The 18443-nt window shown below is 43.7% G+C and overlaps 1 protein-coding gene across 1 annotated transcript in view; it reads left to right on the forward strand.

Moving 5' to 3' along the window:
- ITGA2 (integrin subunit alpha 2) overlaps nt 1-18443 on the forward strand; it is a 101537-nt gene that overhangs the window by 7387 nt on the left and 75707 nt on the right. Inside the window, exon 2 of the mRNA XM_065406608.1 lies at nt 16227-16350. Within this exon, the coding sequence (XP_065262680.1) occupies nt 16227-16350 (124 nt within the window). The remainder of the gene's footprint in view (nt 1-16226; nt 16351-18443) is intronic.

Genomic DNA, 18443 nt, shown 5'->3' on the forward strand with positions numbered 1-18443 from the left:
TGGTTAACCCATTATGGACTGTCTGGTTAATCAGCATTTTAATTTGAATGAGAAAGAGTAGACATAACATTCTGTTGGAGCAGGTTTGAGCATAATATGTTATCAGTCATTGTGTAGTATTGTAATTAGAAGTTACAAAATAACATTGTAGTAGAAGATATATATGAGTTACAGAGAAACTGGGAAATGTTCCCTTGCATGTATCGAGGTGCCTGCAGTTTCAATTTCAAGACCAGCAAAATAGTAATATTTAACAAAGGAAATTGCACAATAGCCTCAACATTTTAGTGTTGGGTGTTTTTTGTAAAGCTCGCTCACACCTATTCATGCTCTTATCTGTAAACGGTTTTAAGATACGGTACTATGAGCAATGTTTCAATTCACTCAACAAAGGAGTGGCATAGTAAGGTACTTTTGAGCATCATTATTAAATTGCCATTTTGTGCAGTGTTCCCAAGTACATATTAGAGGTGCTATGTAGAGCTGAGGTGAATTTTGGATAATATATTCAGATTTGGTTGAAATTTGGAACACTAAAATAACCATTCAAAATTTAAAATAAAATTGCTCAACTAGCTAGATAAGTTGTCTAAATGTGCCCTCTGGGGTAGAGTGTAGATATGTTTGATATTTAGATGTGCCTGAAATTTGAATAGATGAAATTCAGATCAGCAAAAATAAGTCAAAATGAAATACTGTAAAGTCTGTGACATTTTATCTAAACAAAATTTTGACTCCTTGCCCAGCTTTATTGTTAAGAAACAATAAACAACAAATTGAGAGCAAAAACAGTAACATTGCTAATGATAATAGGGTGACCAGATGTTCCGATTTTATAGGGACAGTCCCGATTTTGGGGTCTTTTTCTTATATAGTCTCCTATAACCCCCCACCCTCTGTCCCGATTTTTCACATTTGCTATCTGGTCACCCTAAATGATAGTTCCCTTTTGTATTCTTGCTAGTGATAGGTACTCTTTCGAGTCTGTGTCTGAAATTCCTTCTGTTTCACTCTCTCTACACTGGTATCCATCACTGTGAGATGTGACAGAGGGCAGCTCACCATACTGGAGTTGCCCACTAAAGCTTATATATCCTGATAGTCATTGTGAAACTGTTTCTATCGGAAGTTGATTGTAGAAATGATTGCAATGGAGTTTGCACTTCTAAAGACAAACAGAGGTTGATCTGGTCTCTTGGCAGCAAATATGTACCCAGAAAACACTTGTTAAGTGTCAGTGACACAAAAAAAGATACAATGGCACTATTTTACAAACAAAGAACTTCTTTACAAAGCTGTGGCTGGAATTAGGGTGCCACCTGGCCATAGACATCTGGACATACCAGAATTGTATGTATATGTTTAACAGTACATTAAGTCTCTTTCAAATCTGATGCATATGAAATTCTCTAGAAACTGCCCTTTCTAAATACAGTCTTACTCTGTGTTTCATACAGCATTCTGGATTAAATGAACAGAGATGTTGTATTGACTTGAATTGGTGGGGAGGAAGGTAGAGAATTGTTTTACTGATTTTGTTATTACTTATAGGGTTGCCAACTTTCTACTTGCACAAAACTGAACACTCTTGCCCTGCCCCCTGCCCTGCCCCTCCTCCAAGGCACCAGCTATGCCATGCCCCTTCTCCGAGGCCCTGCCCCCTGCTCAATCCATGCCCCCTCCCTTCGTCGCTCACTCTCTCTCACTCACTCATTTTCACAAGGCTGGCTCAGGGGGCTGGGGTGCAGGAGGGGGTGAGAGCTCAAGCTGGGGGTGCGGGCTCTGGGGTGGGGCCAGAAATGAGGAGTCCAGAGTGCAGGAGGGGGCTCTGGGCTGAGGCAGTGGGTTGGGATGTGAGAGGAGGTGAGGGCTCCAGCTGGGGGTGAGGGCTCTGGGCTGGGGCCAGGGATGAGGGGTTTGGGGTGCAGGTGGGGGCTCTGGGCTGGGGCTGAGGGGTTCGAAGGGCAGGAGGGGGAATCAGGGCTGGGGCAGGGGGTTGGTGGCTCTGGCTGGGGGTGTGGGCTCTGGGGTGGGGCTGGGGATGAGGGGTTTGGGGTTCAGGAGGGTGCTTCGGGCTGGGATTGAGAGGTTCAGAGGGTGGGAGGGGGATTGGGGCAGGGGGTTGGGGCCCGGGCAGGGGTCAGGGGGTGCAGGCTCCGGGCGGCGCTTACCTCAAGCAGCGCCTGGGAAACAGCGGCATGTCCCCCCTCCGGCTCCTATGCAGAAGTGTGGCCAGGCGGCTTTGCGCACTGCCCCATCCACAGGCGCCGCCCCTGCAGCTCCCATTGGCCATGGTTCCTGGCCAATGGGAGATGCAGGGGTGGCACTTGGGTGGGTGGGGCAGCGTGTGGAGCCCCCTGGCTGCCCCTATGCGTAGGAGCCGGAGGGGGAAAATGCCGGCTGCTTCCCGGGAACTGTGCGGTGTGGAGGCTAGCAGGGAGCCTGCCAGCGCCGTGCCACCAAACGGACAGTCAACAGCCCGGTCAGCGCCGGGCTCCCTTTTCGACCGGGTGTTCCAGTAGAAAACCGGACACCTGGTCACCCTAATTACTGACAATGTTTACAACATAAAGCATTGTGCACTTATCCACTACTGTTCAACCCACTGGTTGAACTTTACTGTGCACTTTTTCATTGAAGCGTACTGGCACTTGCAGAATATATAGGAATAAAAGAGTCTTCTTAAAGGACACTTTTTAAAGGATGTTTTAATTTCTAAGATCATTAGACAGGGACTGCTTCTTATTAATGTCTGGACAACGCCTAGCACATTGTTACTACTGGAAACAAAAGGTTAAATAATAGCTTTTTGGACTATTGTGCTGCATATGCTCATGGCTACTTTGGAGGTTTTCTCGTAACACTAAGTCTGAGGCTGCTGGTGACAAATCAGCCACTAACGCTGTTCTTGTCTCTCTGAGGACATAATCCTTTTGTTTGTGTGCAGCCCAAATAGCCAAACTCCATCCTGGCTAGTCCTGTGGAAGCTGGGGCAAGGGGCAGGGCAGGGAAAGGAATCCTTTCCAAACTCTGACTTTGGAGTGATAATAGAGCTGCTTTCCAGCCACTTTCTCACCGCACACCCACCACATTGCACAGTGTGAGGAATGGCTGGATGAATCTGCACGTTCATGTATGCGTCAGCTCTTTTTCTAATCTAGGCCTGATCTACACTACAAAGTTTTGCTGGTAGCTGTGTCAATAGGAGTGTGAAAAAATTGCACCCCCTAAATGGCATAGCTATCCTGGCAGAACTGCTGGTGCAGATGCAACTAGACTGATAGTAGTGTGTTTCTGTTAGCATAGCTAATATCGGTCAGGGAGGTGGTGTAGTTATGCCAGCAGAACTTCTGACAGTGTATGCTGAGTCTCCACTAGGAAGGTCTGTTGGTATAGCTATACCAGCCAAGGCTCTATAGTGTAGACAAGCTTCTAGACCTTTACTGTGCTTTTCATCAGAGTATATGAGCACCCTTCAACCCCCATATAGCAGTGTAGACAGAATCCCTTCAGAGCTACGTTCATGGATGTCAGACAGTTCCCACCTGCTGGGTGGGCTCCTGGTATCTTGCCAACTTGTGCAGCAATACCCACAAAGGGACATCCTTGGTGGCAGGGGAGGGCACAGAACTTAATGAATGAAAAATCTGGAAAACATTCTACTTACATTAAAAACAATTTTGTTGCTATACTACATTTTCTCTTTGTCTCTGCTCTTCTTTGTTGCCGAGGTTATTTTAAAAATAGCATCACTTTTCCCCCTCAAGTTCTAATGTAGGGTTCTAAAGTACAAGAATAAGTTGAAGGGAGGTAAGGGTTTTGGTCTGATGATCTGTTTCCCTTGTGTTGCCTCAATCATGCTGCTCTTCCTATAGTAGGAGATATCACTAGTTAAAGGAAAGTTAGTAGACAGTATTAATTATAGAGAATGTGGTCAGAATCCGCTGGAGTGAATGCCTCATGAGAAGTCAATTTTTTATCACAGGGAAACAGATGAAGTTGGGGTTTTTATTATTGTTTTTGGAGCTGGCAATTTAAATTATTGCATATTTTGAGGATGTGGGGCTTGTTAATGCTGCAGTTCTCTTAATCTCTCTGTGGTTCCACTTGGGAGAAACTAGGGTCACCTAAGGACTGGACTGAAGGCATTCTGTAGTTGTTCCAGGCTAAAGGAAGAGGAGAGCATTTCCAAGGCAGTTTATTAAAATGCAATTTATGTGGCATTCCATCAGAGTAATTTATTCCTACTTGAGTTAATGATAGACAGGATAGTGAAATCGAATGGATTTGAATACTTGCACTTTTTGTTATCAAAAACATGCAGGAAGCTCTCAATCTTTCAGGAACTACTGAAACATTGCAAGGGAATCTAGGGTTGCCAGGTGCCCGGACAAAGAGGGGACCTGACAGTGTCCAGTCACTGTGGGCAAGGGAGGTGGGGATAGGGTGGCCAGGTGCCCAGTTTTCAATTGGAAAGTCTGGTCGAAAAGGGGACCTGACAATGTCTGGTCAGATTTACTGATCAGACACGCAAAATCCAATTACTGTGGGTGGGGGAGGCATGGAGGCACAGGGTCATCACCCGCACCTGCCCCTACTCAGCCAGGGCTGCCTTCTACCTGCATTGGGCAGCTGCAGCTCCCAGCCCAGGCTCCAAAGGCGAGTCCCTCCCAATACAGGCAGGGGAGAGAGGAGAACAGCAGTGAGCAATGGGGGCAAGGGGAAAAGGAGCTAACAGGGGGTGGGGCCTCAGGGGGGGAAAAAGGTCGGGGTGGTTCCGGCACTTCTGCTGGAGTGTCCAGTTTTTAACTATTACAAAATTGGCAACCGTAGAATCAGCCCTTGTATGTATAATAAATTGTTAAGGTTTCTTAATTTCATATCTGTTTCTGGGATCAGAGTAGGAAGCTTATTAAATAGAAAATGTCAAGAGAAGGGCAAGTGATCTCTAGTAACTTGGAAAGCTGTGACTGAATTGAAATAAGTCTTCTAACTCAGTCAGCAATAGTGAGCTGGAAGAGTAAACTAGAAAGCATCTAGTAGGACTTTCCCAAACCTTGCCAACATTTGACTCACAATTTGTGCAGACGTGAGTATATTATAAACTTGTATAAAGTAAACTGGTCACTGCCAAAACATTGGCTATTGCTCTTTACTCTGATAAACTGCTGTAACTCAGCTGCAGTTACTCTGACTTACTGAAACGGTGGCTGCTTCTGGACGAGAATTTTGCCCTCTTTCAGCAGGAAGTCATAAGCTAAGCCAAAAATAACTTAGTTTGTAGAACCACTGCTAGATGAGTTGCAATTATTTTTGGTTTTGTTTTCACCTGTAGTATCAGCACTGAAGTAAATAACCTGTGTTAATTATTAAATTGCTCCAGATGTGATAGCCTATGTGAAGCAAACCTTGACCCCAGATAGAAGAAAGTATGACAAATAGTCTTTATTAAATGATGTTAGCCGTAGGGAATAAGAGTCACATATTGTCAGACTAGCATAGATGAAATATGAATAAAACTGGAATTGAAGATTATAAGAGGGGAGGGATATCTCAGTGGTTTGAGCATTGGCCTGTTAAACCCAGGGTTGTGAGCTCAATCCTTGAGGGGGCCACTTAGGGATCTGAGGCAAAAAATCAGTAATTGGTCCTGCCTAGTGAAGGCAGGGGGCTGGACTTGATGACCTTTCAAGGTCCCTTCCAGTTCTATGAGATAGGCATATATATAAAATACTCTAATTTAGTGCCATCTTTCTAAATATCTCTCAAAAATGTCTCTTGTCCAGTTAGTCTTCTCTCTTTCAGAATCTCTGTTGGAAGTATACATTGATTTAATTTAAAGGGATATTCTCAATTTAAAATCTAGTAAATTCAAAACATGTTACAAGTAGTCATAAAAAGGAGAGGTTCGATACCTGCCTTGGAGTTCCCTGAGAATATTGGTAGGTATTCAGCCGCATTTTCCTATTTTAATTTTTTTTAATTCTTCCCTGTCAAGTGCTGTTAAATACACAAAGTAAACATATAGGGAAAAAATAGAAATATTTTTCTCTAATCTCTTTCTGTTATAGTAACCTTAAGTTATACCAATGGTAGGGAAAACATTTTCAATCAGAATGGTAATTATAAGCAAACTCCTATTATCTCTCTGCAATAAAACAGTCAACACAGTATTCTCTATATTAGTTAATTTGACATGAAATTAATGTTATGCTGCTGCTATGTTTTTATTTTTCAATGCGCTACAAAATTTATTATGGAAAATGCAGAACTGTGTTGTACAAGTTGTGGAGAAGCTGGAGGTTTTGGAAGATCGAGCGAGAACAATTCAGGTGTTTGGTATTTAAGAAGGGGAGGTGATTTGGAATTGTGTTAAAAACACATTACCCGGATGTCACAGCTGATCAATTTAGTAAAAACATAGTTAAGAATGTTGACATTTAAACTGCCATAGTTAGTTTCAAACTTAACACCCTTTGTGACTGGGGAAGTTCATACTTCTTTTAGTGCTACTGTTGCAGGCCGTTTAAGACTCAGGTGGACGTCACTGCATTGAGCTGTGCTTTTGGAAGATCATCTTCACAATCACAAGGGGTAAAAACATTTTTTTGAATGGAAGCTTAGATTCCGGAGCATTGAGGCTAGAGGTGGATTCCTTCTAGCCTCAGAACGAAGCTTAGTAGGCAGGGTGAAAAATAACTCTGCTGTCATGCACTTGATACAATTTAAAGGAATGAGACACTGTGTATTGTGTCCTGTATTTAATCATACTATTATCAATAAACTTTCCATTAATTTTTAAAAATAAAACTTATTAGTAAGTTTGGTCAAAAAGCAAAAATAAATACATAAATCAGTGAATATATTTGACTAGTTCCACTGGAATTATTATTCTAGTAATATATTTGCTGAATAGCATGTGACTAGCTATGGTCAGATACCATAAAAATATGAATCGGATTATTTAATTCCAGTAAAATTAAATTATGTATGTGCCAAGTATTACTTGATCAGCATCTCTCTTGCATTTATCTTCTTTCTCTTCCTGTTTTCTCTCCACCTTTTTCTTTCCTGTTGTTGTCACTGTGCCAAACCCTGGCAGATCTCCGGGCCTTGCCATTCAGTTTCACATTGGAGGAGAAACAGTGCTGTGTAGTGTGGGTATTTTCTTAGAGTAACTCATTTATTTCCACGTGTATTTATATATACGAGTCTTTGGACAGAAGTAGACACAAATGGCACATAAATAATACCCTCTTCCAGAAATATCAAGCAGCCAATTTGAAAAACTCTAGTGAGAGCAATTTAAGGCAGAATAAACAGTACTGCTGCTTGCAACAACTCCCCAAAATAAACTTAATTATAAAATTAACAATAATACAGTGTTTCTTCAAAATTGCTTGCATGTCTGATATACACCTAAAACTTAGGTTGACCAAGCTATGTCACTCATAACTGTGAAAAATTTCACAACCTGTGCAATATAATTATGTTGACCTAACCCCCACTGTAGATGCAGCTAAGTCAATGGAAGAATATTTCTGTTGACCTAGCTATTAGCTCTTGAGGGAGTGGATTAACTACAGTGATAGAAGACTGGAGTGTGTAGTGTCTACACCATTGGTGTAGTTGTCCGCATTGCAGCGATGTAGCTGCTATGGCACTGTAGTGCTTCTAGTGTAGACATACCCTCAGGTTATGTCTACACTGTAATTGTGTGGTGTGATTGTAGTGTAGACATACCCTTAAAAGAACTTGTTAAACTTCATGTAACAGCACCATCTGGTGACTCCTACTACAACTCCTGATGACTCCTTCCTGTGACACTATAATGGGTCATACTGTATTGCTTCCTGAGTTGTTTTCTTTTGTCTTTCCCTCTCCCTCTTATCTTATCTTTATCAGCCGTTCCCTAAATTTGACCAGTTTTTCAACTGAGATTTGGCCCCTTTGTCCTGGTCGTATAGTGTAAAGGGGCTGTAACCTGAACACAGATTCCCAGCAGAAAATTCCCCCTGGTATATGGGGAAATTCCCTGTTGGCCATAGGGGTGCTGGATCTGGCCCTGTTCCAGCCAGACCATGCTCTCTCTTGTTGGGGGGTGTTGGGAGTGGAAAGGGGGCATGGTGGAGCTCCGCTATGCTATGCCCATCCTCTGCTGCTCCAGGGTTTATTAAGAAGCCTACATCATTGGTGCAATTTTAGAGCTGTATGGAAGTAGCTTTAAAAGCCATCAGGGCTGTGGTTGGCCCTCAGGTTCAGGGTGTTGTAACCAACTCCATGACATACCATTCTCCCCACTGCACCAAGAGGAGCTTTGATGCCATTAAACAGCATAATTAGACAGCTGTGTGGATTTTTGGCAGTATTAATACTGAATGGAAATACAAATGTAGCATAGTCTAATGTTACAGGCTACCTCTCTTGTTTTGGTTGTATGGCCTATGGGTATGTGATAAAGAGAAGTTTACACCATGTTAATTGGAAAAAGGTGACATAGTCACAGAAAGTTTTCTTACTGGGAGAATAGTTTAAATTGTATGTACTACTTTTGTACCACATGTAAAACTTCAAAGTGGGCCTGTCATGTTTGATCTTTGAGTCTCTACCATGTCTTTATAATTATGCCTACTTTTGCAGTATTTATTAGACTTTTTTCTGTATGTCCAAGATATAATTAACTACATCAGTGAATTTAACAGAATATTTTAGCCAGTGCAGAGCTTTGGTCTAATTAAAATGAGTCCACATTCCAATATGATTCTGCCATGGTTTGTGTAAACATGCTGAACTGTTCCATTGTCTTCTCATTGTAGTAAATAAATAATTACTTTTTTTTAATTTTTAAACCAAAGACAAAACAGTACCCTTCTGACATGAAATACAGACTAATAATAAATCCCTTAGAAATATAATAAGTTTTGTTACAAATTCATGTAGCAAGTAATCAAATACCAATAAAATCCCCTTTTGTTTCACAACATTTGATACTGCTAAATATAAGATTATTTTTATTCTCAGCGATAATCAGGGCACTGGATCACAACTCTCATTTTCATCTTAACTAACTTTCCATGACGTGTTTACGTATTGCTCTTTAGGCACTTTTTAGCCTACTCATTTAAAAACAAACAAAAATCCAAGTGGAACCCACAAGGATTTTTGTTTGTTTTTAAGTTTGTTATTGAAATATCACTTAGAGGCAGGGTGCACATTACATGCTTCGTTATATCAGAAAACCTTGCTTTAGCTTTTACCAAAATGTGGGAAGTATTTTTAAAAAAAATAGTTATAAAGAAGAAGTTATAGGCATTTTTAGACATGTCATTTATATTTATGGAAAGACTTCCCACATGTTCAGACTTAAATGTGCACAGCCTGAACATGTATTACTCTGCATTGTAATAGCAGCAAGGAAATAGTGATGTAGATATGTAGAGCAGCTATGCACCCGCCATCCCTGGCACCTATTATGTATGCCAGGACAGGCATTAGATATGGGCTGAATAGGTGAATGCCCAAGGATGCTGCCCATCCTAAAAGGATACTGGCATTTTATGGGAATGTTGCCAGCTGACAAGTTGTGAAACTCTCTCTCCTAGATGTACTTTTTGTCTACCCAGTTTTTTTTTTCTAAAGGGGTGTCTCTTTTTCTGGTGAGATATGTGCAGGAGGTTTCAAATATGCTCCCAAATCCTGTGAGCTGGCTGTTGCAGGAACTTCCTTCCAGGGAGTGCAGAGGATTCTGGAATGAATTTACTTCTCCCAGTTTTCACCTATAAATGAAGGAAGGGGATTGTGTTTCTTTGGGATACTCATAGAGAATATTCAGCAAGGATTCACCTTAATGGAAATAAAACCAAAGTACAAGCTTATTTATGTGGCTGTATATATGGTAGTATTTACAAACAGAAGTTCAGATTGGTAACTTTTGGATGCCTGACTAATCTTTCACTGTGATCACTAAATAAAAATGTAGATCTCTCTCACTGGAAGCCCAGAAAATCCAGCTAGTAGGGCAGACTTCATATCAGGAGGATCTTGGATTCTGAAAATGAGTTGCGTGAAGGCAACAGCTATTGAATATTTCCAGCCAAGAATATATAATACTTAAAACACAGACACTGCAGTGATTGGCACGTATAAGTGCATAAGAGAGCTCTTATTTGATCATAGGCTGAAAATAGGTCTAAAATAGACGTGGCATTTTTTGTAGGCAGTGTTGTAGCTGTGTCGGTCCCAGGATATTTGAGAGACAAGGCTCTCACAAACAGAAGTTGGTCCAGTAAAAGATATTACCTCACCCACCCTGTCTCTCTTGGCATTTTTATTATACAATTATCTGAATTTCTTGTTCCCAGGTACTGTACTTTGATGTATAAAGTAGGGGGGAAAAATCTGTGTATACCCGTTGTAATGTAAGTACTATACATGGCCATGGATTTGGTTGGCAACTACATTTATTGCAGGAAAAAGTCATATGTCCTCTTCAGTGTTGCAGCTTACCAGGAGAAAAAAAGAATTATTTTCTGCACTGAGCCCAAAGCAATTAACATTTGAATGAAGTAAATGTGAAAACAAAAAAGAGATAACTCGAAACAGTTCTTAATATATTAAATGTGGTTCACTTAGTAAGGGCAGTCCAACGTTTTCAATGATATCAGTTGAATGCTAGTTTTGGGGCACCTTCCTAGGCCAAGTGCAGAAATCTAATTCCAGATTCTAGAACGAGATAATTTTTGTAGGATTTAGCCACTAATGCCTAAATGGCGTTAAGAAGTAATAAAATTAAAATAAGTAAGGCTATGTCTACACTACAAAATTAAGTCAATCTAACTTATGTTGGCATACAGCTGCCTCAGTAATTACATTGTGTGTAATAATTACATTATTAAAATATGTTTACACTATGCTCCTTGTGTCAGTGGTGCTCATCCTCACCAGGAGTGCTTGTATCGATTGTATTGTCAGTGTGGGACATTGTGGAAGGCTCCTGAAAGTAACAGTCAACATTAGCACTTACACTGCATCGACCTAACTACATCAACCATGACTCTATGTCGCTCATAGAGGTGAAGTTATTAAGTCGGCATGGCAGGGCAGTAACATCAGTGGGAGCGAAATTTAAGTGTAGAAAACTCCATAGTTAGGTTGACGTAAGCTGCCTTTTGTTGACCTAACTGTAGTGTAGATCAGACCCAAGATACTAGCTCACTTGTTACTTGAACTTCAATATCACATGAAGCCGGGGTGCCTACAGAAAATTTTCAAAGGGCATGCATGCCCTCCTGACTTAAAGAGGAGACTGGCAGCAGCCTCACTGTAGCCAGCACAGGTGCTCAGATCTTCGGTCTGTGCAGTGATAAAGCTCCTCCCTTGCCACGGGGAAAGGGGTGCCAGCTGGCCTGATCATAGGGGAGGCAGGAGGTAACAGGCTGGGGCACCCGCATACCTGCCCAATGGAGAAGCCCCTGCCAAAGTTCTGGTGCTGCAGGTTGGGTTGCAGGGGACTAGAGGCCCTGGCACTTGCCTGAGCCTCCTGCCCTGGGCAGGGTAGCTGTGAAAACAGGGGCTGCAGCCCAGAGGTCATGACTTTTCATGGGGAATGAGGATTAGAGTGCCCCCGGGGCTAGACATTACTGCTCCCTCCCTCCCTCCCCCCCGCACTCTCCAGGCTGTCCCAGTGCACATGTCCCAGTGCAGCTGAAAATTTTTCGGGTGCTGGACAATACCAGATCATATTCACCAGGATTTGGACTTATACCTGGAGCTGATACTGTGACGCAACATTGGGTTAGATCGGGCTGGTGCATTGACAGAGATACTTCAGATGATACATATTTTCAAGGTCACTTCTTACTAGCTCTGATTGGCTGGCTTGATGAAAGTAGGCAGGGGGAAGGGGCAAAAGGCAGTCGTGTGTGTAAGGGGTAATGGATAGGAGAAGGAGTGCTGTGGTGATTGCAGAAGGGGAATTATGAGTGGGGGGAGGAGGCAGGGGCAGAAAGTGGGGGTAATGGTAGGAGAAGGGGGGCAGTTAGGAGTAGAGGAGGAAGCAAGTCAGAAGGTGGTGGAGCAGGCGGTGGGTAAGGTCAGAGGGGAGAAAGGCAGTTTTCTGCAACTGGGCTTGGCTCAGCCCAGCAACTCAGAGGATGCCAGCAGAGGAGCCGGCTAAGGGATATCCCTGGCACATAGCTCCGTGCTGCCTCCAGAACTGTCTGCATTGTCTCTGCCAGCTCACAGAGACAGGTTCCACTCCCCCCACAGATCCCCATCATCACATTATGGATGAGCCACCCAGCATTACAGCGAGCCTGGGCAGAGTTGCCTGCAAAGGCAGCACCTTCCAGGCTGGAGCTAACTCCATAGTAGCCCAAGTGAGTGCTGGTGCTGATGGCCTGGGATCCCCTGCCCTGCCGGAGTGTGCTGCTCCCACTTGCCGTACCTGAGCCGGTCTGGGCTCCGCTGCTGACTGGAGTGAGGAGCAGAGTGACAATGATTCTTTACTAAAATGATCTCAGCACTTTGGTCATTGACAGTCTGCCATAAATTGGGGGCCCACCCAGGTTTCCACTTCTAGCTACACCACTGGTCTATATGTAGTTACATGGGGCAAAATAGAATACACAATAATGTTACAGGAGATTCTCAGGCAGTTTCTTAGGATGTCAGTTCCATATGTCGGTACCAAGAGTCTTAAGTGAGATGCTGTTAGCTGATGCACTGTTCAATTATGTATGATTTTTGACTGATGATAACATGAGAATAAATTAAGGGACAACTTAAAGATGGTGTTGAGATAAAATGCGGGGAATTTGGAACACAACAGATATATTGGCAATAGCTTTACAGTAATCAATTTTTTACATATGAAATGCCTTTAAAAGATCCATTTAGCTGCCAGTGTAGGTGGTTGTGATTACTGTAGGAAGTATTGTGAAATATACACAGTATTATGTCCGCTCATATCCTTCCTTCTCCGCAATACCAATCAGATGTTTAGTGGCGAAGGAAGTTCTTTCATTCTTAACCATATTTCTTAAATGACTTAACTCTTAGCGAAAGGTAATCACCCACTTTCAAGCAGTCATCAGTAGATAATGGTTGTTTGGTTTGACTAATATATGATTTCCTGTCTTGAGTTCACCACCAAATGTTAATAAATATGCAAGCTATGTGTATTCTTCTGTGAGGAACATTTTGCTTTCTCTTTATATATTTTGGGTTAAGATATGGTTTTAGGAGAGTTTATTGAAATTTTGCTTATTTTAAGTGGATTTTGCACCCTCAGGTTTCACTTTAGAACAGCGTTGCTCAAACTGGGGTCCACGGACACCTGGGGGTCCCCAAGAGTACTGCAGGGGGTCCGTGGGCCCAGCTGATCAACTCCTTCCCCTCCCTCCCAGCGCCTCCTGCACGCCAGGGAACAGCTGTTCCCCGGCGTGCAGGAGGTGCTGGGAGGGAGAGGCAGGAGCAGGGACAGGGTGCTCTCAGGGGAAGATGTCCAGGGCCGCCAGCCCCGCTGATCAACTAAGGTTGCCAACCCTCCTGGTTTCACTAGAAGTCTCCTGGAATCAGGTTCTATCTCCCGGAGGCTACTGAAGCCAAACTGGGAGATCTTAGGCGCTAAAAGTCCAGTGGCGCAGCAGGGCTAAGGCAGGCTCCCTGCCTGCCCTGGCTTTGCACTGCTCCTGGAAGCGGCTGGCATGTCCCTGCAGCCCCTGCGGGGGAGGGGGGGCCAAGGGGTCTCCATGCCCTGCCCCCGCCCCGAGCACCGACTCCACAGCTCCCATTGGCTGGGAACTGTAGCCAATGGGAGCTGTGGGGGCGGTGCCTGGGGGCAGGGACAGCATGCGGAGAGCCCCTGGCCCTCCCGCCTAGGAGCCGCTGCCAGAGAGATGTGCTGGTCGCTTTTGGGAGCCTCCCGAAGTAAGCACCGCCCAGCTGGAGCCCGCACCCCTCACCCCCTCCTGCACCCTGACCCCCTTCCCCAGCCCAGAGCCCTGCACCCAAACTCCTTCCCAGAGCCTGCATCCCGCACCTCCTCTCACACCCAAACTCCCTGCCCCAGCCTGGTGAAAGTGAGTGAGGATGGTGGGAGAGTGAGTGATGAAGGGAGGGGGGATGGAGTGAGTGGGGGGCAGGAAGAGGTGGGACGGGGGGAAGGGGTGGAGTGGGGGCGGGACCTGGGGCTGTGTGGGAGGGATTGGGTGTCCCCAAAAAACTTTAAATCAAAATGGGGTTCTCAGGTTGCTAAAATTTGAGAACTGCTGCTTTAGAACTTCACATGCTCAATATAGTGTATAATATGATGGGCTGTATTCAGGTTGCCTGGGTCCATGACTGGTATCCCTCTTAAAATCTCTTCCAAAACTGGTCTTGAGACTGCCAAAAAAAAGTCAGGCACAGTAACTACTGACATACCCATCAAGGCTGAAGGAATGCATTGACCTGTGACCTTAATTCTTAAGCAGGGGCAGCATTTGCTATTGGGTGGAGAGGCAGTTGCCCCCCTCCCCAGACATTTCATAGGTCTATATTCTCCATTATGACAGGTTTCAGAGTAGCAGCCGTGTTAGTCTGTATCCGCAAAAATAACAGGAGTACTTGTGGCACCTTAGAGACTAACAAATTTATTAGAGCATAAGCTTTCGTGGGCTACAACCCACTTCTTCTTCTTTCGTGGGTTGTAGCCCACGAAAGCTTATGCTCTAATAAATTTGTTAGTCTCTAAGGTGCCACAAGTACTCCTGTTATTCTCCATTATGTCTTCCACTACCCCAACCGCTGCCTCAACTTTGCAGGATACAATATAATCACATATAATGTTTTATGTGCTGACTCAACTGTGTCCTTCCCCACCCCACCCCTGAATCTTTCTGAAATGATGCCCCTGTTCTTAAGTTAAGACTTTGAAACATGTCATAGATTTGAAGAAACCCTTAAAGATCCCTATTATAAGGAACCCTTAAACTCCTATCATTAATATAAGAAATCCTAAAGTTCCTTAATATCTCATGTAAGATCACTGTTAGTACATAAATGTTATGTGATGTACTGTATGTGTAAACAGAAATAGGTATAACTATCCATTCTGGAATGTAGGGCCCGCTATGATTTTTCAGCTGTACTATTTTCTGATGAGCACACAATTATAGTTTGTATGGGTAGCACACACAGTCAGAATTGATCTTTGAGCTAACTTTTAGATGATTTTATATTAACCAGTTATATAAGTACTATATATTGGTGGTTGTTATTTATAGATGGGTGGGAAGCATAGTCAGCTAAGCACAAGAGAGAAGCCAGGAGCTCTAAATTCTGATCCTGGCACCATCACCAACTTGAATGGCCACGGACATGTCACTCACTATGTGTGAGAAAAAAATATGTAAAACAGGGATGATACTTAGGTGCCTCACAAGAGTTTTAGAGAGACAAGGTGGCTGAGGTAATTTCTTTACTTTTTTTTTTTTTTTTTAGTTCCAATTTCACAATAGCGTTATGAGGCTTAATTAGTTAATATCTGGTCAGTGCTTTGAAGATGCAAAGTGCTGTTTAAATGCTAAGTACAGTATAGTTTATTTATTAACTTAGCCCTATATTTCCCAGGCTTCCATTTATTAGCTTATCTTCTCAGTGGTTTGTTCAGAAGAAAACAAACACTTAATGTGTGAAAATAAAGTGGCCCGAAACTGTAGACCTTCTATGATAAAGGAGTAGGTCGATTTGATTGTGTTCTATTTCAAATGTAGCATTAGAATACATATGGTATAAAAAGTACTTATTGTCATCAGTTGTTCTTCATTATAGTGTACATAAATAGGTCTTTAGGAAATCCGATGCTAGAAGGCTACCATATATCCAAAGATAATGGAGTATTAAAGACTACAGTAAAATATATTAAAATATATTCATTGTGTCTCTTGGATTCACACACATTGGTAGCGCTACAAGATTTATTAAGCAATGTAGTTAATAGGTTATTAAACTCTGTCTGCTGTACTGTTATGCCCATATAGTGCACTGACAAGCATTCATATAATCATAGATGGCTATTCGTGTGTAGGGGTGGGAGAAATGTTGATTTTTATTGGGTGTGTCAAAGGCCACATTTTTAACTGCTATATTAAGGGGAGTTGGCATAGACAGATGGGCTGTTTCAGTGGAATCAAGATTCTTTCTTTAATTGCTATTTACAGTAATATTAATCTTCCTGTTAACAGGCATTCTTCATAATTGCTGTGAAGCATACAACGTTGGGCTCCCAGAAGCAAAATTGTTTTCTGGTCCTTCAAGTGAGCAGTTTGGATATGCAGTTCAACAGTTTATAAATCATCAAGGCAAATGGTAAGGGTTTTGAGTTCTTTGTCCTGTGAAAAGATTAAGAGCAAATATGATGTAACTTTTTTCCTAAGTGCAAACAGTTACAAAGCTCGTTTGAAATTTTTTCCATTATTTCATTTTCCTTTAAAAAAGAAACTTCTTGCTGGTAAAATCCTAAGTGACTTTATTTGACTAAAAATAAAAGGGGAAAACATTCAAAGGACAAAAGCATTTAAATGTTAAGTGTTTTTGAAAGAATGTAATCTGATGTCTTTTTATACCCAGTAATGTGACTAATAGAAGAAACTTTTATATTTGTTCCTGTTGATATTCCTTTGAGTAGGAGGTGTAATTTAGTAGCGGTCATGTCTGAGAGTGCCATGACTGGAAGAGGAGTTGTTTTAGAAACGATTAGTCAATACCAGTTGAAACAATTTTTCTTCTTTGAGGGCTGGTCCCTACCTGCATTGCACACATGAGCACGCATGAGCACCAGGCTCCTGAGACTGGAAAAATCTTTCAAGGCGCGTCTGTTGGTCTGCACCTACACCCTGGATCCAGCGGCGTATTATCGTCTAGGTCAACAAGGCCTAGGCCTAGGGCGGCAAATTTGCTCACTCCCCCCCCCCGGTCCCGCCCCAACTCCGCCCCTTCCCCAAATCCCCGGCCCGCCTCCTCCTCCGGGCTCGCCACGCTTCTCTCCTTCCACCTCCCTCCCAGGCTTGCTGCACGAAAGCGCTGGGAGGGAGGAGAAGCGAGTAGCAGCGCGCTCAGAGGAGGAGGCGGAGCGGAGATGAGCTGGGGCCGGCGGGCGTGGGGAGTAACCCTTGGGGGGCAGGGAACTGCTCCCCGCCCCAGCTCACCTCCGCCATCCCCTGAGCACGCTGCAACTTGCCGCGGGGGAGTGGAGGTGAGCTGGCGCGGGGGGCGGGGGGGAGGGCGGAAATTTTTTCAGGGCCTAGGGGTGGCAAATTTGTTAATCCGCCACTGCCTGGATCTCCTTATGCTCAGCACTGAGGGTATAAGGGGAGGTGTAGACCAACCGTCTCTTCAGTTCCTTCCTACTGCTACATGATCTCATTTGGACTCCTCTGTGTTTGGAATTATCCTCTCGTCGTCTTTATCTCTGTAAATATAATTGTACATAGTTTGTTAGTGTTTTACGATATTTTACATAGTTTTTCCCCACCCTGGGGACCTTCTCTGTCCCCTCTTTTTCGGGAGTAGGACTATACCCAGAATTCCAGGGTTCAAGAACTGTCCTTGCTTCTTCGCAGTCATCGGTGACCACCAGCCTACCTTAAGGAGGCTCATATCTCCTCTAAGTGAAGTATCTGTTGCTCTTTCCAACTCCAGACCCAAGAGGGACGAAAGCTCTGACTGAGGAGGCACCTCATCGAGAAAGCCATGACACCCTAGTCAGATCCACGCTGGGGAGACCCGCTTGTACATCAGGCTCAGTCCTCAAGCAGCGCACCACTGAGCATGAGCTCAGGAGTAGAGGCCAGATCAGATAAACCTAAAGACCTGTTGTCTCAGACATCTCATAAGAGTAAGGGGCACCCTCACAGACATATAAAAACAGATTTCCCCTCTAAACTGCTTCCAGAAGAAGGAATCCCTGCCTGACTTCTTCCAAGTTGGGTGAGTCTTCACACACAGGTCCCAAGGACTTGGGTCTCCCTAAGCCTCCTGACCACAAAGGGAAAGCACAGAGGAGCAAAGCTCCAATGGTACTCGAACCAGTGCTGACACCAGAACCAACCATGACCGCTAGTAAGCCAAAGGACTGACATCTTCCAGCACTGACCAGGAGCTTCAGGTAGGTCTCTCTCTCTCTCACTCTCTGACAGTACCAGCCTGGCACCATAAGGACCCATCGTCCTCTAAGTCTGTGATGACAACGGATACAGCAGAACTGACACCTGGGTCCTCTCAGACTCTGGGACGGACTGAGACATATTCTACGCTGGGGGACATTGGCCCTCCTCGACCCACAATCTCCTGTACTATGGGGCACAGTCCTTCAAAGAGACATTTTGACCCCCAGAAAAGAATACCAACTCAAGGACAAGGAGTTACTCCCCTAGTCCATTCACAAACCAGAGGTTCCTCCC

This window comes from Emys orbicularis, chromosome 6, assembly GCF_028017835.1.
Source record: "Emys orbicularis isolate rEmyOrb1 chromosome 6, rEmyOrb1.hap1, whole genome shotgun sequence".
Taxonomy (NCBI): domain Eukaryota; kingdom Metazoa; phylum Chordata; order Testudines; family Emydidae; genus Emys; species Emys orbicularis.